This window comes from Lacerta agilis, chromosome 10 (assembly GCF_009819535.1).
Source record: "Lacerta agilis isolate rLacAgi1 chromosome 10, rLacAgi1.pri, whole genome shotgun sequence".
Lineage (NCBI taxonomy): Eukaryota > Metazoa > Chordata > Lepidosauria > Squamata > Lacertidae > Lacerta > Lacerta agilis.
In genome coordinates this window covers 31,412,314-31,436,031 of record NC_046321.1, presented here as the reverse complement: position 1 = coordinate 31,436,031, position 23,718 = coordinate 31,412,314, and the positions used below count along the sequence as shown (strand labels likewise).

Genomic DNA, 23,718 nt, shown 5'->3' with positions numbered 1-23,718 from the left:
TTTCTAGGTTGTTCCCCCTCCTTTTAGAATGCCCAGTAGCTCCGCCTCCCAGGGAACACCTACCTAACATGGGAGTGATAGGTTAACCCATGATGAACCAGGCCTTATTCCGCCACATTCGTCCCACCCCCAAAGTCATTGCATAGGCATAGTTATACATTTTAAACAATGCCGAAGCAATGTATTGGAGCTTAATCACAACCAACAACATAGTATTTCCCTTTTGTACACAACTTCTATGTTGCAACCTAACTTAACAAATAATTTACCTTTTCCTGTATCTTATTTTCACCATAACAACTAATTTGGCACTTATACACATTTCTAATTTGGAATAACATTTGCTATCACTCTAAAGAGTCCGTCCCAGGAAACCTCGAGCTTCCGCTGTCGTCTGGGCCTCAACACCAGGACTTGGTCACCAGGTTGGAAATTCCGATCTCTGCGTGTGCGTCATACCATCTTTTCTGACGTAGTTGTGCTCTTTTTAAATTACAGGATGATGGTTCCTTGAGTTCCTGTAAATCACTTTGTAGTTCCTGAAGATAGGTTAAGACGTCCGCGTTCCCAATGGGTTCCTTTCCAGTCCCATTCCGGGTCAATAAAACCACGCTTTTATTCTGTCTCTGGTTTTATTAATGCTTAGATAAGCAGCCATGGGTGACACCAGTGCCAACTGTAAAACTTGTAGTCGGTATTTCCGGGGCAAAACCAACTTTTTTTTTTTATTTTCCATTTGGCTGCACCTTTTCTCCTTTTGGCTATTTTCATTTTCCACTTGGCTGCACCTTTTCTCCTTTTGGCTGTTTTATGACATCTCCCTTCTATTGCAGTAGACAGGCAGGGATTCTCTAAAGTCACTTCAGAGTCAGGACCCTGCACCTCATCCCACAAGTCTCTCAGAGATTCATCTTCCCCCTGTTCCACTAAAAACTGGGTGCTAGATTCCTGTGCATTCGGTAGCGTAATCAGTACTTCCTCTCCCACAGGCTCTGTGTTTGGTGCAGTAATGGCAGGATTTGAACCCACAAGGGCTTCTTGTTTCGCTCTTGTGATAGCATGTATTTGAGGTCTCTGGTTGGCTAGGTCGTTGCCTATCAGAACAGGAACCTCCAGATCATCCCAAATACCCACTGTCCACTTGCCATTGAAATCTTGATACTGAATATTTACTTCCGCTACCTGCACCTCAAACTCCGGTCCCCATATACCTTTTATGCTGTAAGATTGGTTTGGGAGATATTGTTCCTTAGGAATACAACTAGATCTCATCAGGGTAACTTCCGATTCAGAGTCCTGTAGTCCCACTAACTCTTGTCCATTTACTCTGACAGTCTCCAAAAATTCCTTATTAACCTCTTCCTCAGATCTCCAGACCTGCATAACTTTTGCAGTAGCCTCGGTTTGACTATACGTTGGCTCCTGGACTGGTTTCTGCGGAAGGTTTTTTATATCCGTCTGAAGTAACAGTTTTACTGGCTTCGCAACAGCAGCTGCAGTTTGTGCCTTGACCACTAGAGAGCATTTATTTTGTATGTGACTCTCACTTTCACAAAAGAAGCACGTAATTTTCTTTTGAGGAGACTTATCAGACTCGGATTGTCTGACAGGATTGGGTTCTTGTCTTTCCTTTCCTTCCCCAGCTTGCCACAGTTTATTTTTCTGTGAAGGCGTAAAGAATGTGACTTCATTACTATCTTGGCTCTGAGATAATTTTGCTCTTAGCCGTATCTCCTCCAGCCTCAGTCTTCCCAACTGCAATTCTCTCTCCATAGCGAATCTCTCCCGTTCTGCCTCAACCTTGGCTAATTGTATTCTTTCAGATTGCATTCTCTCCTCAGCAGCTATCTTAGCCTTTTCTTCCTCAACCTTCGCTAATTGTACCCGTTCTTCTGAAGCTAAACGCTCCTTCTCTTTCTCAGCTTCTAATTTATTTTTCTCTTTTTCAGCTTCCAATTTATTTTTCTCTTTTTCAGCTTCTAATTTATTTTTCTCTTTTTCAGCTTCCAATTTATTTTTCTCTTTTTCAGCTTCCAATTTATTTTTCTCTTTTTCAGCTTCAATTCTGGCCATCTCTAACTTCATTTTCATCATCTCTAACTCTACATTAGGGTTCTCTCTGGTTTCCGCCTCATCGGGTCTCTCATCACCCTTAGCTTCCCTAGCTTTCCTCAGGTGAGCCATTTTTCTGACAGAAAAAATACAGTTGTCTGATTCTCAACTAAACAGGCGTGTGGGTGTTGTTTACGGATCACGACGCTGCCACCAATAAATGTGAGGGATCCCACTCCCTCACCCTTTTCGATTCTTCCCCAACCGTGACTCTCCCTAGCTTTCACTGTCCACTAGGATGAATCCTTCATTGGTTATATGGGAGTGTCTCTGGGGTACCTCAGTGCTTTACGTTCTTAAAGTGAAACTCCTGCCACCTTGGGATCTCCCGCCCTGGGTTCCCAAACTGCTGCAGCTTGCCCTTTCGTTCTGGCAACTGCGTGGCACCTTTGGCTTCCCTGCCCAGTCCTCTGTGTGTTAGGTAAATAAGCCACCCGTCCCTTTTACCTCAAGGAAACCTCTCGTGCTTTTCCCCTCAACCACACCTCTAGAGGTACTGACGCACTGCCACAGTCAGCGAACGTTTAAACACTTTTAACTTTATTAAGGTAACTTGAAAACATGGATATCTTGAGTCAGTACTGGTACAAATCTTCTTATATAATTCAGCTCAGTTACAATCTTTCCTGCATCCCGTTAGCAATGGTAAATGACCTTTCCTCCCATTCCCCAAAGCCTAACCTCGCAGTTTCTCTTTCTAAACCTCCACACCCAACTGCCAAACCCCCAACCGCCTTTCTAGGTTGTTCCCCCTCCTTTTAGAATGCCCAGTAGCTCCGCCTCCCAGGGAACACCTACCTAACATGGGAGTGATAGGTTAACCCCTGATGAACCAGGCCTTATTCCGCCACACCATCGTCACACTCTAAACTCACATGCCTGCTATTTGCAGTGGGAGGAAGGCTACCATTGGGACCAACAAGAGTTTTCCTCCCCATTGCAAATAGCCCCCCCCTGATTTGGAGTGAGACTGTGACCAGAGTGAAGGCTTAAAGCACCCTTCCCCTAAATCATGGTCCCCATTTGATTCCCCTCCATGGCTATTCATGTATTTTAAAACCCAGTCCCAATGTGAAGGCCTGAATAACATCCCATTTCATATCTGGCTCATAGTGGCAGAGCACAGACAGATGGGCCCAGTCTCAGTCCCTGGCACCCCCAGGTACCTTTGGGAAATACCCTTATTTGAAACCCTGGAGAGCTGCTGCCAGCCAGTGTGTGCAGACAGCGCTGAGCAAGATGGAAAGAGGCAGGTTCCTATGGTCAGATGCGTCCATGTCAGTGACTGCCTAACTCCCACCCACATTGAATTCCCCAGCAGAGCAAATGAAAAGAAGCGAGAACTTCGAGGGGAAGAGGCTAAAGCTTGGTTTAGAGCTCTCTCTTTTTTGACTGTCCCACTGAGCCCTCTCTCTCCCCATCCTAGCAGGGATCCTCCCCGCCAGATTTCCCCAGGACCTCGTTCATCTCTAGGTCAGGCTCCCTCTGCAGCACCTTCTTTTGCAGCTCCGAGTAGAAGTCGACTCCTTCGGAGACGGAGTGGAGCAGCTTTTCTCGGTGCGGGTAGAAGCCGCCCAGTGGCTCTCGCTGTTGGTACTGAGGCGGGAAGAAGCACTGGTGGTGCTGGGACTGGTCTAACACGAGGCTCCCGTCGCAGCCTTTCTGGTGGTTGCGCTTGAACTCCAGCACTGTTTTGGTGTACGTGTTCAGGGTGGTGACGGCAGAGGCCATGCAGCAAGTAAAGGAGGCCCAGGCCATACTGAAAAAGAAAAACAGAGAGGGTGAGGGAGGGAGGGGAGAAGAAGGGTCTTATTTGTGTCATTTCTTCTGCTAGTTAACAGTGGCAGATGGATGAAGTTACAGGGTGTGCACTGCTTGGAAGCGAAGCAGTGTGACCACCCCAACAGGTTTGCAGGTGTAAGCGGGCTCACGTGTGACTTCCCCAACAGCATCATGAGCACAATTTACCATGAATGTGCAATAAAAAGGACATGGAGGGGTTTATATTAAGTCAAACCAATAGTTCATCTGGCTCTGGGTTGTGGGCTGGTGGTGCTCCTGGGCAGACATCATACCCAGCCATCTACCCAAGACCATTTAGCTTAGGCTTCCTCAACCTCGGCTCTCCAGATGTTTTTGGCCTACAACTCCCATGATTCCTAGCTAGCAGGACCAGTGGCCAGGGATGATGGGAATTGTAGTCTCAAAACATCTGGAGGGCTGAGGTTGAGGAAGCCTGATTTAGCTCATGACCTACAGCTCTGCAGATGCTATTGCACTACACCGTCCTTGGGCATGTTGACTGGCTGCTGGGAGCTGGAATCAAAGAACATGTGAAGGCCACAAATTCCCCATCCCTGGCTTAAGCTGAAGTTGGTGGGGATCAAACCGTGAGCTGTCTGCATGTGCTCTACTGCGGAATGATGGCCCCTCTTCACAAACTTGATCTGCCCTTCGATACAGCAATCAAAGTGCGGCACTTCACTTGATGACATATATATTTTACAGAGTACTGCATACTGTACTTGCCTCACAGCTAGGACCAATTTTAATTCATGTGAATTACCCCTTAGTTACCCATGTTCAAAAAATTAATTCACAGCGTTTTCAAAAACCCCAGCCCACCAAATCATTCCGGGGCGATTTAAATACCCTCTGGAAAACCATCTCTTGCTTGCAAGGCCCAGTTCTGGGCTGTCCGCCTTTGTGATGCTTCTCTGTTTACTGACATTGTACTGACGACTTGTCCCTCGCCCCCTAGTTTGTTATTAAGGATGAAGATCACAGGGCTTTGCATCAGATTTTGTCTCTGCAGTTTGGGGCTAATAGCCAGGATTGGCAGTTTGCTCAACACTCAGGACACTTGTGGAGTCAGCTGCACAATTTACATGTGATTTTGACAAACCTGGCAAATGGCTGAGAGTTGGTGAAAATTAGGGGTGTGCAATACTCCACTGGAAGAACTCTGTTTCCTTGGCTGTGTGCAAAAGTCCTGGTTTATTTTTTTGTTGCGCTTGTGTTATGCTATTGTCCCTCCAGACAGCAACATGTGGTAGCATTGGGGAGGCATCTCAGAAGAAACTAAAGGAGAATAAATTCACCCAATACTAATGCATTATTGGGTCGAGAACATGTTGCAGAAGACACCTGCAGTAAATCAGCAGTCTGGAGGGGGCCGTAAAAGTAGCTTTCTATGTTATTGGGTTGTTACTTTTATTTTGATTGTATATTTTGTGGTTTTATATTTTGATTTTATTCTGTGAACTGCCCTGAGACCCGCGAGTATAGGGAAGTATATTAATTAATTGATTAATTAATTAATTAAGTGTTGTTGTTGTTGTTTAAAAGAAAAGTGGCAAATGTATTTTAGTAAATTAATATTGCACATACTAGAAGGCCCAACCATAGTCCCATGAGTGCGGTCTCCAGTCCTCTGGCCCCATGTTAACAGTTGCCTGGAAAACTTGGCTGTACATCATGTGAGCCACCATCCCCAGGAGGCCTATAGAGAAAGGAAAGAAGGTCATCCACCCAAAGCCACAATTCAGATGGTACAAGAAACATTTGCTTGATGTTCTTAGGAAATTCTTCTCTGATGGGATTAACAGATAATTCTAGCCTCTAATGCCCCTCTGTTCTCAGTCCTTCCCTCTTACTCCCTTTTTCTGTTGCATTTTTCTCCATCCTTTCATTTGTGGGGAACGTTGTAGCTCAGAAATAGAGCATCTCCTTTACACCTAGGAATGCTCACCATCAGAAACTCTGAAGAACCGCTTCCTGCCAGTGTAGACCACGGATGGGGAACCTGTGGCCATCCAGATATTTGTTGGACTCAGACTTCCATCAGGCGCCAACCAGTGTGGCTAATGGTCAGGAGAGTTGGGAGCCCAACAAGATCTAGAGGGCCACCACAGGTTCCCTATCCGTTGTATAGATCATATTGAGCTAGATGGATAAATAATCTGACTTGAAATAAAGCAGCTTCTCATGTTTCATTTCCCCTCACACTCCCAGCTGCTTCTGCCCTGCTCTTAATGAATCCCCCCAGTTCCTCATCCATGGCAAAGTGGGAGAGGCACTCACCTGACAAGACAGAGGAGACAGCAGCAAAGGCATTGAGCTTCAGCCCACAAACTGGGTTCCCTGTGTACAACATCTCCACCAGCAGGAGGATGAAACTAATGAGCAGCAAGCTTATGTAAATCATCTCTGATCCAAGCGACAACCAGAGGATGCCTATTGTGTGCAACCAGAAAAGACAAATCAGTCAGGGATATAGGCTGGCAGAGCTGAAGTCTGCTCTCTTCTTCTTATGCTGGAAGGCAGCCAAACCAGTAAGGTAAACATAGCTGATAGACTGCATTTATAAGTTGGTAGGTTGCAAGATGTGCAGCTGGGATGGTCAACTAATGCATCACCAAAACAGACGATATTCATTGTCCCATACAGAAGACACAGATTTGTATTCAATTTGTGTTTGCTACTCCATTTGTATAGATGTGCGTTTAGAAACAGTGACCACAATTTAAACATGAATAACATACCTCTCACCATGGAAGGAAGACTGCACCTGCTCAGTCTGCTGTCCAGGTGTTAATTGGTGGTGGACAACCCTTCGTATGGTTCTTTACCTTTAAACCAGGTAGCCCTTCAAATAAGAGGGCTTCTTCAAATAAAGGACCATCCTCTACACCCAGGGACCCAGTAGGACACCCAGGGATCCTGTGCACAGGCCTGCTCTATTTATTTAGCAGCCAGACATTCACAACACTCTACTGAAAGACCAATGGCTCAAAAATAACAGCCCTGGAATGGAACTCCACACAAGTCATTAGATGGCACTCAGACCAACAACACAGGTACCGGTAATTGGAAAGAGCAGGATCTGGAAACCTAGTCAGGAGGAGTGAAAGCCAAATTATAAGATGAAATTAGGAGTACAGAGGCTTGAAGAGAAGTGAGCACAGCAGGCCTCAGGATCTTAAACATGGAGGAGTTAAGGTAGTTCACCATTTCTATCAGCTAATTGCCATGTCTTTTAAGCTACATGAAGCTTGTTTGAGCCTTTGGATAGGCATGGAAGGGAAGGCCTGTATTAGCAATATGGTAATATGGATCCTAATAGTACTGAAAATAAGTTCAAATAAATATAACAGAGGCCTGCTGATCAGAGAATGACCAACATTGACCTGCTTAAAAAAAACACTCTGGGATTTTTGGCAGGTTTCAACTTATAGTGTGTTGCATCCTGAAAAAAAACTTGTCTGAATTTAAAGGTAAAGGTAAAGGGACCCCTGACCGTTAGGTCCAGTCGCGGACGACTCTGGGGTTGCAGTGCTCATCTCGCTTTACTGGCCGAGGGAGCTGGCATACAGCTTCCAGGTCATGTGGCCAGCATGATTAAGCTGCTTCTGGCGAACCAGAGCAGCACACAGAAACACCGTTTACCTTCCCGCCGGAGCAGTACCTATTTATCTACTTGCACTTTGACGTGCTTTTGAACTGCTAGGTTGGCAGGAGCTGGGACTGAGCAATAGGAGCTCCCCCCTTCGCAGGGATTCAAACCGCCAACCTGATCGGCAAGCCCTAGGCTCTGTGGTTTAACCCACAGCGCCACCCATGCTTATTTATTTATTTAGTTCTCATTAAATTCAATGGAATATAAGTCATGATTAACTGTGTTGTGGATTTCAGTGGGATTTAAATTCAACTAACTTTTGACCCACACCTAATAATAATAATAATAATAATAATAATAATAATAATAATAATAATAATAATTCTAGACTGCTCAATCTTAGACTGCTGAGCATTTACTCAGGCTATCTCAGATGTTCAGCCATGTTGCTTAACCATGTTTTCATTGCCATTTTAGGCACCAAACCCAAATAAATCCATGTTATTTTTATGGGCACTTTTGTTAAAACTGGAGAAAGGAGAAACCGGAAAAAGGAGAAGCCAGAAGTCTCAGCACCAAAAGTCATAAAACAGAAGCATGTCATGAGACAGAAGTGCTTTGCCAAAAAGTAACAAATGGCAAATATCCAGATACAGCTGTTCTTGATCATGGGATCATGCCCATTCTGAAGGTTGCGCTGGTTCTAACCAGTCTGGGGTGGGACTTATTCCTACCTCTCTCTGCTGGAGGTGAAAGTTCAATGAAACTGCGACATTTCTCATCTAAAAGGAAACAGAATGATAAAATTATCCCAGGGGGTGCAGAAAGGAAAAGTCAGCTCTTAAATCTAGATTATATTGTTGACATGTTTTTGATTGCTTCTGGGCTATGTTCTTCTATGTTCTAAGAGTAAACGGATGGCTGCCATTGGCTGTCTCTCCAGTTCTCAGCCCTATGCTATGAGGTAGGCAGGAGAGGGGAATAATATCCATTTGAAATGCAAGAACCATCTCCAGTTTAGAATACTGATCAGAATGTACGCCAGGATTGGATGTGGCTGTGGCTAATGGTTTTGTTTGTTTTCGCTTGAGGGCCACATTCACCCTTGGCCAATCCTTGGAGAATGCATGACTGATTGTCCATTCCCCCCCCCACTCACAAATGCACACACACACACACACACACAGAGAGAGAGAGAGAGAGAGAGAGAGAGAGAGAGAGAGAGAGAGAGAGAGCTCTACTTCCTCAGCTGATTCTTTGCAGTCAATGGACTTTTCATTCAAAATCTCTCCCTCTCCACTCAAATGTCCACCCACCCCTATGTGTTCACATTATTTTTTTGTTCTTTTTGCTGCTGGCTGAAGTCATGGGCCTGTTGGGGGGGGGCAGAGCAGCCCAGAGAACTAGGGCTTTAGATCCATGGTAGTTCACTGGATGTCATCTGAGACATGTGCAGTACAGTCCAATCCTATGCATGTTTATTTAGGAAGAAGTCTAAGATCTATAGACTCATTTCATTAAGCGTGCACCAGATTGCAGTCTTCTCCTCAAGGTGAATCTTCTGAAGATAAGGCATTACTTTAAGAACAGAATTCAGGATAAGATAGGCCTTTGGCCCGATTCTGTGGAACAGTTCTTACAGACCCTCCAAGTGTCCCTATCTTCCAGGGACAGTCCTGGATTTACAGAAGCTGTCCTGGGTTCTGATTTGATCCTCGAATTTCCCAATTTTCCTTAGGAGATCACCAATTTCATTGGATAAATTTTGGAGGGTATGGAGTTATGGAGATAAGTAACTATATGTACAACCTTTAGAAGGCGGCTGAAGTTTTTTAAATGTTTAATGTTTCATTATGCTTTTATATATGTTGGAAGCCACCCAGAGTGGCTGGGGTAACCCAGAAAGATGAGCAGGGTATAAATAGAATGATTTATTTATTTATTTATTTATTTATTATTAAATAGGACTTCCCTGTTTTCATTGGAGAAATATTGGAGGGTGTGTTCTTATTTTCACAACATGTATCACTTGATCAATACATTGGGAAATACACAGAAACAAAATAACACTGGCATTGGCCAGTTAGTTCTTTTAAATATGAGTAAATTTAAGAATTCTCATTTCTACTAAAGCAAATTCCAGGAAGTAAAAAATATTAAGGGATTAAGATGGATTAAAAATGGCCAAGTTGTAGCCTTGAATATGTAGTGTCAACAATTGCCAAGTCTATCTGTGGTTTTATATCAGGCTATAAACAAGTGTCCAACCTGTGCGTCCTCTGCTGCAAAGTCCTTCTTAACTATATTGGTTCTCAAGCTTCTGGTTCTGCAGATTGTATTCCCCAGATATAGGTTTGCCTTTTGAAAGTTATTTTGTCCTCTCCAGCTGAACACTATCTTGTAAGTTTTCCTCCCCACCCCCGCTGCCTGCAAAACTAATCTCTCCAAGTCCCTTTGTATCATTTTACCCAGCTTTTTGGTGTTCAGAATGCCTTCCCGTTCTGCGACAGCTGCACATTTCATTGAGACTCTGTGTACTACTTCATGGGCAATTGAATAAAATTGACCCTGCTTACTCATACCCTGATCCTAAATGCATTGTGGGAGTGTAAAATGTTTATTTCAATGGAGCTTGCTTCCTGAAGAGCATGACTATATGACATAGGATTTTATGGGGCTGGTTCTCCTCCCAGGGTGTCAGAAAAACCTCACAATGAGGGAGGAAAGCAAAGTGCTCTATAGGTAGCTGTTTGGGTCCCATGTTAGCTGGATGACAAAAATGGGAATTGAACTAAAACCATATTAAATTGGCCCTCTTCTTACTGTAAGAAAAGGGTTGATAAACTGAGCAGGAACCATTCAGATTCCACAGTCAGCACAATGCAACAGATTCCCCCATCTTCATAGTTAATTTTGAGAAGAAATGTTTTTTCCCCCCCTAGTATAACACTATAGTTCCTAAATCGAGTTTGGTGCAAGTTCCCTGGCAGACATACTTTTTTTGCTGGAGTGGCTAACCTGTGGTCCTCTAGATGTTGCTGAACTGCATTTCCCAACATCCATTGTCATTGGCAATGCTGGCTGGGGCTGTTGGGAGTTGGAGTCCAACAACATCTGGAGCGTCACGGGTCAACCCACCCCTGCTGCACTGAAAAGCTGGCAGCCATACTCATTTCCTTGCACTGCTCAGAGATTGAGGTGGTGTGCAACAATATTATGAAAGGAAGAAGTCCTCATTCCCAGCTTCACCCTTTGACTGACTGCCTCAGTGGGAAAGCAAAGGCAGAAATTCCTTCTCTATTGGCTTGGCTGGGACAAATTGCCATTTGGCTCCTCCATTTCCAGAACAATTTCTCCCAGAGCCATCCCCCCTGGTCGTTATGTAACTTCATTATGCAACAGTATGAAAGAGTCAGTACCTTTTGTGTTCTGTCTCTTATGTTATGATAAAATGTCAATCTCCTTAAGTGCTTTGGCAGAAAGGAAGTGAATGAATGAAGAAGCAGGCTGGAAAGATTACCTGAGCCTTCGATGTTCTCCTCACAGGAAAGCCACATGCCTGTGTGGAAGTACCGGAAGGCAAAGCGATCGTCCCCGGTCTCCCAGCTATAGTGCACCACATCTTGGGAGGGTGCAGAGGAATTGCTGGCCCCTCCGTCAGGAGGCATGGGGGCACCGATGCACTTGGTGTTCTTAGTCTTCCCGCACAAAGGCTTGGGGACTTTCTGTGTCCCCACACACCAATAACTGCCCAGCAGGGCTGTGGTGGAAAGGCTGAGAGCCAGCAGGTTCAGGACCACTGCCAGAACAGCACGACGCCAAGGGAGGATCTTCAAAAGCTTCATCTGCAAGAGGCAAGCAAGATAGTTCCCTCAATTCCAGGGATTCATAAGGAAATAAAGCAATATCAGGGGGAAACGTTTCAGCTCTGATGCTTCAGGCATTGCAAACTGCATTCAGCAATATAATGGACAGTACAACATAATGGAGAGCATTCCTGGAAGAAGACCTGTCACGTGCACCAGCAATGGGGAATCTATAATCTACCAGAAATTGTTGGACTACACCTCATGTTGTCCCTGAGCATTGGCCATGTTGGCCGCGGCTGATGGGAGTTGGAGTCCAACAATATCTAGAGGTCTACATGCTCCCATTGCTGGCATACATGGATGGAAAGCTGGGAGCCCAGAAATACACTGCCTTTAAGTGCAACCGACATACCAACAAACAGAAACAATAAACAAGCCTCTCTCTTTTTAGCTACATATTGTCAGGGACCAGCCTGTGCCCCATGATTCGCCATACACAGAAGGCATGGAAGAGGGTGCCAGCAAAGGCAGGGGACATGGGGACACTTCAGGGGAGGGGGGGGCGAGATTGGCACTGAGGGCAAGCATCACCCAGGAGAGGCTTGCTGGGGGGGGGGGGGGAGAGTGATTGCAAGGGTGAAGAGTGCCCTATGCCAAGTTGCCAGGATGAGTTTGTATATGGGAGACCTGTAAGAGGGAGGCAGCAGCAGGGACTGGGGAGTGAGCAGGGGACCAGTGGGAGAGTTACCAGAGGGGCCTGATCCAAGCAAGAAGGGAGTCCAAACGCCCCCCTCCCTCCACTGCTGCTGTCAACTTGAGCTCATAGGCGGGCAAGGAGGGAAGAATAATGCTGTTTGCCTAGACGAGGAAGCGAGTGGCTGTGTTCATGTAGTCAGCAGCTTGGAGAGAAGGTGGAGGGATGCCTGAGGAAACGCTCACAGCCGTGCCGGGAGGAAATGCTCACAGCCATGATAGTAGTGCCCTATTTAAGGAAGGGAGAGGCAAGCCTCAAGGGTCAACACAACACTCTACAGGGCAGGCATGAAGAGGAGGAGTATTGTGAGGACTAAGGGGACGTTGGAGAGCAGAGGATGGAGTGACCCACACTGGGTGAAGGTGCAGCAGAGACGGCTGGGGCCAGGTGCACAGTGAGAGGAAGCAAGGGCCAAGAGGAACAAAGCACCACTAAGAGCAGCCAGATCCAGGCCAGGTACGCTGTGTGTGTGTGTGTGTGTGTGTGTGTGTGTGTGTGTGTAAAGAACTATCTTGGACTTGGCACTGGACCACCCCATCTCAACCCTGCACCAACAGTGACACATATACAGTTCTTGCCCTATGTAAATGGATAATAAACTCGTGCAATTAACATTCCATTCTTTCAATTGCACCATCAGGTTTTGAACAGACAGGCGAAGCCCAAGCATTTGGAGAAGGCTCCCCACTGCATTACCTTTGCTGAACTCAATTTGCAACGCCTGAACCAAGCAGGACAACAGGCAGAGCCCCCTCTGCCCAAGGTACAAACTCATTCTACAGGTTTTCAATATTCCTTAATTTTTCAGCCCTTCACCCTAAAGTCTGGTTGCCACCTTTATGCATCAGTTTGTGATTTATTTATTTTTTTAAAAAACCAACCCTCATGGAAATTTGTCAGCATATTAGTGTGCATATCTAATAAATACATTTTTGTCAGCAATTTTCTCTAATTCAATGCAGTTTTGCATGTTGTTTTCATCAAGACATGCATTTGTATCCAATCTTTCCCCTAATATGTACATTTTTGTTTAAAAAATGATGGAAAACTGCATTGCAACATTCACGGAAGTGTGGATTTCAAAAGGGAACCACATTTTGGTTCCTTGCTTGTTTCAGGAATTGCAAAGTAGGTGGGATCACAAAGTGAACTGAACCAAATTTCTCCCCCATCCTGACTTCTGCGAACTCCCTTGAGTTAACTTATTTTAGGATCCAAGGCATTTGAAAAACCTCTGAGCAGATTATCACCTACCCTTCCTGCTCCCTGATCTTTTCTGAGGCAGCCACGTGGCTTTGCATTCCCACCCAATACTGGCCATGCATTTTTGTACAAGAATTCTGCAAACACACAAAGGCTTCAGAGCCAGCAGAGTCCAACTGGGAACCAGAAGCCAATCAAGATCTATGTGGAGGTCAGAAGGAAACCCCTCTGACTTGAGGGTTGCTACTTATAAATCACCGAACAAGAGAACAAAAGAGACCCCGCTTTGCATTAAAATCTGCCTGTACTAATTAATAAGCATATACGCAGAATTTAGAAATAATTGCTTTAATTTCAATAATAAACACTTCGCACCATTGTGGGGAAGACTGTCACTGGGTGGGATCTGTATGCCTAGTCAGTCTTCATTCATGGGCCACTTCAAGGCTCCTGCTCCTCTCTCTCCTGCTGGTTTCTTATCTTTTAAACCAGATTTAGACAGGACAGACCTTTGAATTCAGGGTGCCTTCAAATAAAGACCTGGCCCCTGAGAACCCTTCAAATGGAGGGTGCCCTGGATAAAGTAGGACACATGGCCACTCTAGATTACTTCCGGCACTTGCAGAATACCTCCTCTCCAATGCAACAGTTTTATAACATACCAAAGCATCATCAAAGTTATATTTCTTACCCACCCTTCACTCTAAGTTTCTAGAGTGGGTTGCAATAATTATAGCATCTTGCAACGTATGACAGAGACAATTACCTTTCTGAAGGCTTTTCCAGATGCTGCAGTTTAATGTGCATGCGGCACTAAATGTCAGGTTCTGGGATTGCCTTGAACTCCGCACATCTTCCAGCTAGGTTTGCAGTTGTTAAACTCATCCTGACCCCCCTTACACATGTTCCTACTCCCTTTACCCACCCACCTTCCAAAAAAACCTCAGACGCCCCCTCCATTCAGACTCCTCAGTGATTATTAAATGCTGCCCATCCAGTCAGCAGCTGTTTTGCGGGAAATGGGCATTTTATAATCCACAATGCAATCACAGCACAGCTGTTCCGGGAGATTATGGAGAGAAAGATTGGTATTGCAGGCTGGGATTAAGCATAAGAGGTGACCTCCATTCACTGCAGGAGCAAATCTTTCAGGGAAAACAGAGCTGGAGTCATTCATGACCAGCGGCGATTAAACTGGCAACAGTTCAGAATGAGTTGGTGGGCCTCAGCTCAGGTGTAAAAGGCCCATGGCACAAGATCTGGGGCAGCCACTGATGCTTCTCCACAACTTCAGCCTTACCAAGAGAGGCAAGGGGTGTGAGTGGTCAGTAAAGATAAACTTATTTTCCACATTGTTATTGTTTCATTTGTGATGCAAATTTATCTCCGTCTCTTCAGTCATATGCCTGAATATGCAAATGCTGAAAATGTGTGTGTGGGGGGGGTAGTCCCCCATCTGTTGTAAGGGGGAAACTCTGCAGGGGGCTTCTGCAAGTAGAGCTCTCCCCGTGATCAGGGTAAAACAGGGTCCATGATCACACAGAGGTGTTTACTTACATTTCAGCAAAAGTGAGTTTAAACCCCATACAGACCTTCTCTAGGAATAAGGGAGGTGCACTGTGTGCAAGGACATTGGAGGTGAGGTTTGCACACCTTCCCCCATCCACACTTCTACCATTCATGTGTTCAGGTGCTCTGACCAGACACCCCATGGGTGTTCAGGTGCAAGAGAAGACAGGACTCCTGCCCAGAGCTGTGCTGAAGAGCTTGCACAAGCCACCCCTGCTGAAATCCCCTTTTCTTCTACACAATTTATAAAAGTGCAGGAGCCCTGTCTTCTTTTGCAGCTGGCCACCTTAGAGCCGTGTCATGTGAATGTGGGACGACGACGACGATGACGGACACATTCCAAGGACTGGAAATTTGGCACTGTCGCTACTTTAAACTTTCTGATAGCATTTCATTTTAATTCAAAATTTCTAACATGAGGATTGGAGAGAGAGCACAGGGACCAGAGAGCACACAGTTGCACAAATTGCTAGGTGTGCAATTTAGTTTTTGTTGGATTACACGGGATTAGGAAGTCCTTGAGGTAGCCATCATGCCTTACATAACTATCTAACTGGAGTAGGGAGTGTTTTTTAAATTGGTGTACTCAGTGGAGGACTGATTAATTTAGTGTTCCCCTGGGGAATCAGAGCAGTTTATTGGTTTCTGGCACTGCAGCCGCACCACTAGAGTAAGACTGAGGGATTCACAGGGTCTGAAATTTTACCCTAACCCTGAACTAGTTCTCTTGAGGCTACTTTAACTCTAGATAATATAGACATGGGGGTAGAGTATTCTATTTGTTTTGATGGTTTACCCACATAAGCACAGATCCTCCTTGTCCACACTTATCCAACACTTGCCAGCACCCTCAGCAGAATGACCTGAATGTGTAGGCTGTTGCATAAACAAACTCTCAAATGCACAAAGCCTCTACATTTCCAGTGGACCCTGGACCTAGTGGTGCGGGAGAACACAGGAAAATGCCTGTTGGATCAGACCAAAAGCCCATCTAGGATAGCATTCAGTCCTCAAAGTGGCCAACCAGATGGGGAACTGGGCTACATTTTTCTGCACTTTGATTTTAACTCTGCCAAGACTTATAAAACTTATATCTAGAAAAAGGAATACAAAGCAAACAGTGGCAGTTATTTATCCCAACAGTAGGTGGCACTCCTTCCTTACAATTCCTTCTGAGGGGTGAAATCCCATTTGCTCCAGTTTTTGAAACTCTCCTACCACTGGAAGGGTAAAAGACTCTTTCCTCCTTTTAATTCTTGATTTTTAAAAGGAACAAACAAAAACATTTGGATTTCTTTTTTTCTCTGAATGCATTTTACCTCCTTCTCCTCCCTCTATGACTATGGAATATTTGTGATACCACCCTAGAATTTCACCCTGGAATTTTTATATAATCAAACCAATTATCTTGAAAAAAACCTGCTGCATCATCTCCCTGCTTTTGCTGTGTCCATCCACCTAGAATTGGGCTTTCACAATATACTTGTTTTGAGAGACAAAGCCAAAATCCCTTTATTGTGCCCATATCTTGCGGCTCCCAGTTCCCTCCCTAGTTTCATCTTCTGCCACTTTCCACTATGTAAGGTGATCCTTTGACATATTAGCATGATGGTTTCAAATATGAAAACAATGCACCATTTATCCACCATTTTGAGAGTGGGAGGGAGGACAGGCAGGCAGCTGCTGTACTAACATTTGGTATCCAAGTATATATATATATATATATATATATATATATATATATATATGCACACACACACACACACACACACACACACACACACACACATATATAGTCATTGTTAAGTTAGGTTCAGCATCCCTTATGCATGATCACCCAAACACCCGATCCTACAAATGCTGGTAGGATCTTCCTGTACTCATTATTTCCTGTACTCAGCATTTCAGCGCTGTCTCTTTGCACTGTTCACATTACCGTGATGCTATATATGCCTATTGAGGCCAAGTCTCAATGGGTGATACTTCATGACACCGAGTCAATGTTAGTCATAAGAACACAAGGAGAGCCACTCAGGATCAGGCCAAGAGCCCATCTGTTCCAGTATCCCATTCTCAAAACGGCCAAACAGATGCCCCATGGCAAGCCCACAAGCAGGACCCAAGTGGTCTCCCTGGGTAGAGATGAGATGCGCTGAATCGGGCAGCCCTGCCCTCCCAATTCAAAGGGCAACACCCCACCTGTGACTCTCAAAGATGGCACAGCTCTTCATAGCTCCTCATGGGGGGCACAGGAGGTTTCTTGTAGTGGTGCTTCAATGATGAGTCCTTGGTAGCAGCCCTGGAAAGAGATGGGGGACTTCATCACAAACAGGAACGCCAAGACAGGACAAGACAAGGCACAGAGAAATGCAGAGAGAGAGATAGAGAGAACCAGCCATACCCAGGCAGCTGTTCTCACAGCTTATCCAATGAGGCGCTGGTTACCTCCAACCCTACAGCTTCTCTTTTTGCCTACTTGAGTTAAAAAATTCCCAGGAGATGGTCCTTTTCACTCCTTGGCTTCTGCAAAGGAAGGATCCTTCCCAGGGCAATAGCACTGAGACTGCTAGACCAAAGCTGGCGACAGACTCAAATGGCAGTGTTTTTTTGTTTTGTTTTTTTGCTTGAGCCCTAAGTAATTCCACTCAGATTGTAACCTTTATTTAGCTCTTTAACCCTTCCTTAGCAGCAATATACGTGGGATGCACATTTCTAGCTGGTAACTACATTTGATGGGGAGACGTGATTGGCTTTCACAAATCCCCTACTATGAAAGGCATCAAACCCCTCTGGAGATTTTAAAAATAGGAAATGACTTAATACTGGGTATTAGAAACCTCTGGAATCAAAGCTTATTATTCAAAGGGGGGGGTGTTTGTCACAATTCCTCCTCCCCAGGCCTTGCGGTGTGACCGCCATTCATTGCAATGGCAACAGATGTGCAAAAGATGCTTAGCCTTGGGTTGTCCCACAAAGATCCCAAGTCTTGTGGGTCCCCTACCGGGTGTGTCTTGTCTACTCTTAGTAAAGTAGACTCCAGAGTTTATTCAAATGAATGAGAAGGAACAACAGTGAGCGTGAGAGAGTTTTGCAAAAGAAAAGAAAAGGCCAGGGTGGGTTGGGTGGGGAGGGAGGGAGGGAGGGAGGGAGGGAGGGAGGGAAGGAGAGAGAGAGAGAGAGAGAGAGAGAGAATATCATGGAGTTGCTGTGTGTGTGTGTGAGAATCCTATACATTGGGGGAAAGGCATTCCAATGCTCAAAAGATGCCAGTTACATAAATATGCAGATTAGATGGAGCCACAATAGGCATTTTTGGTCCTGCATCGTGTGAAATTGTAAGCTCGGAAGTGAAATGTGAGCACCCGTTACCCATTTCTCTCTTTCTCTGTCTTAACAAAGCCTCAAATTTCTGAGGGTCCTGATCCAAATGTCTCATTTCCCTCATGGGTTGATTGTTTCCAAATTTGCTCATTCATTCTGAAGTATGTCACAGAAGCGGCAGGATTTCCACTTTTGCACAAGGTGCTGTGTCCTAATCTAGAAGCGCTCCTCGAAGAAACTCTTGCCAGCTTCAGTTATGTCACTTGAATGGATGTGATATGCCCAGGGATAGGGAACTTAGTCTTGGTAATCCTTACAACAACACCGTAAAGCAAGTTAGTTTTACTGGTCAATACTAATCAATAAGGTAAAAGGTAAAGGACCCCCGGACAGTTAAGTCCAGTCAAAGGCGACTATGGGGTGCGGCACTCATCTCGCTTTAGGCCGAGGGAGTCGGCGTTAGTCCGCAGACAGCTTTCATGTGGGTCATGTGGCCATGACTAAACCGCTTCAGGCGCAACGGGGCACTGTGACAGACTAATCAATATGAGCATCCTCACACAGCAGGTGGTGAGTGGACTGAGGCTGAGGGGAGAGTGGGCTGAGGTGAGATTTGAACCAGGGATTTCTGAAGCTCATGCTATTAAGCCTTAATTGCCAATTATGCAGTCTCTTTCTGGAGAATACTAGGAACATTGGAAAGATGTTCTCTGTACAGCCCAAAGGGGACTTTGATTTCTTCAGTGGAAAGGGGGGGAGGGGAATTACATAAGTTTACAAGAAGTACCTAGAGACATTCTTCTCTCACTGGATAGTTCACTTTGGCTGTACACAAGCCACTACTATGTTAACAGGGGCGGGGAATACATATCTGGAAAATGCTTTTTTTTTGTAAAAGAGATGGGGGGCAAGCAGGGGGGTACAGTCATTCAATAAAGCATTAAAAAAAGAGTTTTGTGTTGATTGTCCATATTGTCTACACTGATTTGCAGTGGTCCTTTAGGGTTTCAGTTAGGGGAGGGTCTCTCCCACCTCTTCCTGGAGATGCCAGGGATAAGATCTGGAACCTTCTTCATGTGAATCAGATGTTCTGCCACTAACCCATGACCCGTTTCCCTGAAGACAACACAATGTGTCAGGAATTAAGGACTTGGAAGATGGCAGTGGTTACTTAGCTGTGAGGGATAGACACTCTGCACCAGCTCAAGGGCAACCCTAATATACAAACTGGGCAAAATGGTAAGCTATATACCTATCTATCACAGAACAAGAAGTTTCTAGAATAGACAGACATACAGTGGGAATTGTGTGAAATCATTGTTGCAGAGTAGTAAAAACAAGTCAAGCAATTGTGTTGGGGTCATTGGTATTCTGACAGTTGTTTTCCTATGTGTGGAAAACAGGAATGCCCAGCCCATAATTTAATCACATTGTGCCAGTGGGTGTGGTAGTGGTTGCTATAGCAACAGTTTGTACTGTGTAATTCCTCTTCCTCTGGCTTTGGGCAATGAGGAGTGTCTGGCTGGGACTGGATATTACTCGTGAGGTCTGTTTCCCACAAACAAAACAGTTTTCCTGCACAGAGATCATTTCTAGGAAGGGAACAATGCACTTATTTCACCAACATTACATGTGAGTTGCGGATGATGAAGTCCTCATCCTGACTTGGCCAGTCCATGGCACTTTCACTCACCCAGCCTCCAATCCCTGGCAGTGGTGCTGTGGGGAGATCAAAGGAGGGAAAACTCCAGAGCCTTGTGCCAGGACAAAAGGTCCCAAGGACCCCTGGATGCCCTTGGGAAATGGGATCTCCCAAGGGTACCTATGTGGGGTTTTGGCCCCATGCCAGAGCAGGGAGGGAGATAGATCTCCCTGCAGCTGGAGTTCTGCAGCTGCTGGTCTGGCCAGTCAGGGGGGTTTAAAGAGAGCAGGTTTGGGACCAGGGGCCATGTGAGTGAAAGGGAGAGGATGTGTTACAGGGGGATGAACCAAGTTTTGGCCTGCAAATCAGGCACCCTGCTTCCCAGTTTGGTGGGAAGTAGCTCGGCTTATTTCTCCAGCAAAGCTGATATGAGCTACAGGGGCTTCCTCATCACTATCCACATATTCAAGGCTCCTCTTTTGCAGAAAGCCGACGCCTGTACTCTTGAGCATGTGCGAGCTGCTGTAGGTAGCATCAAAAATATGCTTGTTTCCCATGGAAATCATGTGCATGAATCACAGGGTATGAATCACACTTGGGTTTACATGCTTTCACTCTGTGCAAGCAAGGATTGGAGTAGCCAAGCCAACTCTTTGGACCAAGCCCTGTTCCTGAACCTTTGACAGCAATATGAGTGGCAGACATGAGCTGGTCAAAGTACTGTGTCCCTAGCTTCACCTATGGCATTCAACTTCTCATTGAAGGCACAAGAGCAGGGCAGGGCATTTTCTTCTATTATCAGTTGGCAAACTTACCCAAAACACCCTCTGATGGGAGGAACTGCTTTGGGACTTTGGGGATTATGATTGACTGGGTGGTGCAAAGCTCTGACCGGCCAGAGAACAGTAGATTGACAGAAAGATCTGCAGAGCTTCTCTGACTTCAAAGAGAAGTATAAAAATGTGTGGGGCATAGGAAAGTGTGAGGTCTTGAGATTTTGAGGTTTGTTAAAAAATAAGAATAATAAATGCTTGATATCTGGGTTTGATTTGTGGTGCTTTGTCCAAATCAGAGAAGACCAAAAGAACAAAAAAAAAAAGCAGAGTGACTTCAGGTTGTCCAGGAGCAGGCAGCTTCCAACAAATTAAAAGCACAGTAAAACAAAAAAACATTAAAAACTTCCCTATACAGGGCTGCCTTCCGGAGACAAGAGCTAGCAACCTGATGGACAGCATGGAGTAAAATTGTACCACTGTTCCACACCAGTCCAAATCCAAAGCAGGGTGCAGCTCTGAGATGAATATTTCCTGTGGCCAGACGGGATGGGGCAGGGAATGGAGGAATGGAGGAAGAATATTAAGGTGAGGATCTCTGCTGCCCCCTACGGTGCTGCTAATAAATTCATCCCAACAAAAATTGCTTTCTGAAAAAAAGAAAGAACAAAAAGAGTAAGATTAAGCAATTGGACCCTCCCTGCCGTTGGTGACCGGGGCTTGTTTTTGTGAGCCAGCGATGGTATGAAGAAAAGAGGAAGGGAGGAGCAACTCTGAATGAACATGCAGAAATCTGAGGAGCAGGAGGGTGCGGTTGCAAACAGAAACAGTATACAGAATTGAGATGCTGTGCATGTAGCTACTGTGCTCGAAAGAAACCAGAAAGCCATGTTGAAATGTCGCCGCCATCTACACTGAGGATTTGCTTGCAAGTTGCTGCTTTAATGAAGCTGCTCCTAGCTTGGGGGTGAACAAGAGGAATGAGTTGTCCAGCAACGCCATAAGAATGTTACAGTTGTGACAAGGAATAAAGGTATTGCTAAGTCACAACAAACTTTGACACATCATGATGCAATATAAATATAAAAGGAAGGGAAATGTACACACTAAGACTGGCCTTGTTCCATGTGAGTTTCATAGAAGGAAGTTTCATTCGGGTTGCGCAAATATTTGAAATATTTCCCCCTCCTTTCTCAAAACCAAGACGTCTATAAAAAGCACAGCTTAGAAATGTGAGGTGCTATTCCATTCAAATAAGGTGTTAATTAGAGCCATATTGTTCCAATCTCATCAGTGATCTCATATAATCTCATCAGCATAGGGTTTAAATTGAGGGACGAATCAGTGCTATATTCAGTCATTTACATGAGACCTCCAATTTAATTTTCCAGAGGCTTCTTGGCCAAACAAAATGAAACCTTTGTTTTTACTCAAGTAGTAGGTATTTTCTTTTTGCAATGGAATAAGGTTTTTGAGCATTAATAAAACAATGTGGCAAGATGTTTTAAGTTTGCACAGAAGCCTCGTCCATTTTGAGCAGTACACAAAATCAAATCACTCTGAGTGCTAAAACAGGAAGCAATAAAATGGACATAATTCTGTGTTCAAGTTTAAAAACAAAGCTTGATCTTCTACTCAATTGCTAGGGGAGGCAGTAAGATTCTGCATTTACAGCATGTACCTATGGGCAGTGACAGTATGAGAAGTCTGGGAATATTCACCAACATTCTGGCTTCTGAGGGGAATGAAGCTCACTATAGCAACTCTCTAAATTGAAAGGACAATTGACCAGAAAAGAAACTTCATACAGACTTAGGGACAGCAGGAGCAAAGTATGATAAACTGAGGAAATATGAATAGGCTTATTATTACCTTTCACTCCCCCAAGGAAACAAAAAATCTCACTCAGGCAAGTGTGGTGGGTGGGGGGAGGGGAGAAGAGGAAATGATGGAGCTCTATATAGGGAGGGATAGGGAGGAAATATGATTCAGTTCACATTTAAAGGCAAACCTTTCTAATTCACAATGTCCAAAACAACATGCAAACAGAAACACAACCATTCTTTGAAATCCATGCTTCTCCAAATTCTGAGGTGCTGTTCTCCAGCCAAGTAAAAAATGCACTTACTAGTGTAAAGTATGCATAAAAATGCATATATCTGCAACAAAATGCATCACATTACGGGAAAATACTTTGTGAATTTGTGTGCATTAGGCAAAATTGCATACGGCATGTGCACATTAGGAAGAATGGGCGCTAAAATGCTGGTGAATCTTCATGATGGTTTTTTTCCTTAAAAAAAAAATCGCGAAGAGCTGTGGAAATGTAGAGAACCAAACTTCAGAAGGTAAAAACTAGAAATGCAGAGAAACTGGGATTGACTTATCCCTAGCTGCAGAAGCACTCTGGTGCTCCTCCAACACTACAAAAGGGAAATGGAAGGGATAAAAAAGCATGGGACAGGCACTATCCTCTAGTCAATGCACCCTTTTATCAAAAGTGCTGCTGTCCTTTTGCTGAAACGAAGCTCCATCTTGAAACATGCAATTCACTCATGTTTGCTAAAAACACGCCCACAACACCAAAAAACAGACAATGCCTCCTTTCTTTTCTCCCTGTCCTCTCCCAGATGTGGGAACTCTTTTAAGTGAGGCCAAGGAATGTAGGTCCTTGGAAGGGTCTGTTTCAAGGGAGAGACCCCCACCCCCACCCCCGCCACACACAAAGAGAGACAGACTGCCAGAATTTCAGAGTTTCCCTTCGGAAGATCATCCTCTGCCTCTTTGCTTAGGCCCTGAAGGCCACCTCAGGCTTTGCATACCACAACCACCGAGAGAAGCAGCGGTGCGCAAGTTTTCTTTCCTGCCTTTCCTGTGTCAGGTGTGAAACAGAGAATCCAACAGCAGTGTGTTAGCCTCCCTGCCTCAGGTGGCGCAGTGTCATGATTTATTAATTGGTTATTTCTATACCGCTTAATATATTAAAATATATCTCTAAGCGGTGTAGAAGAAACTGAAGCAGCAACAGACAACTTAAACAAAACATTACAAAAATACACAGTCATATAAAAAAAATGTTACACACACACACACACACACACACACACGTTTTTCTTCGGACGCACCCTCCCTCTCAG

General features: G+C 44.9%; 1 protein-coding gene across 3 annotated transcripts in view; it reads right to left on the bottom strand.

Moving 5' to 3' along the window:
• Positions 1 to 3,112: 3,112 nt before the first annotated feature.
• The window catches only part of GSG1 (germ cell associated 1), a 49,177-nt gene continuing 28,571 nt past the window's right edge, over positions 3,113 to 23,718 (bottom strand). The window contains exons 1-7 of one of the 3 annotated variants that reach the window (XM_033163337.1): positions 17,247 to 17,323; positions 17,045 to 17,144; positions 11,031 to 11,355; positions 8,245 to 8,292; positions 6,196 to 6,348; positions 5,503 to 5,614; positions 3,535 to 3,871 (exon numbers count right to left, since the gene is read on the bottom strand). In XM_033163337.1, coding sequence (XP_033019228.1) covers positions 3,535 to 3,871; positions 5,503 to 5,614; positions 6,196 to 6,348; positions 8,245 to 8,292; positions 11,031 to 11,355 — 975 coding nt within the window. In that variant the 5' untranslated portion in view covers positions 17,045 to 17,144; positions 17,247 to 17,323. Of the gene's footprint in view, positions 3,872 to 5,502; positions 5,615 to 6,195; positions 6,349 to 8,244; positions 8,293 to 11,030; positions 11,356 to 13,651; positions 13,702 to 17,044; positions 17,145 to 17,246; positions 17,324 to 23,718 lie in introns of those variants that run through there. The other 2 variants (XM_033163336.1, XM_033163338.1) reach the window with 2 other exon arrangements.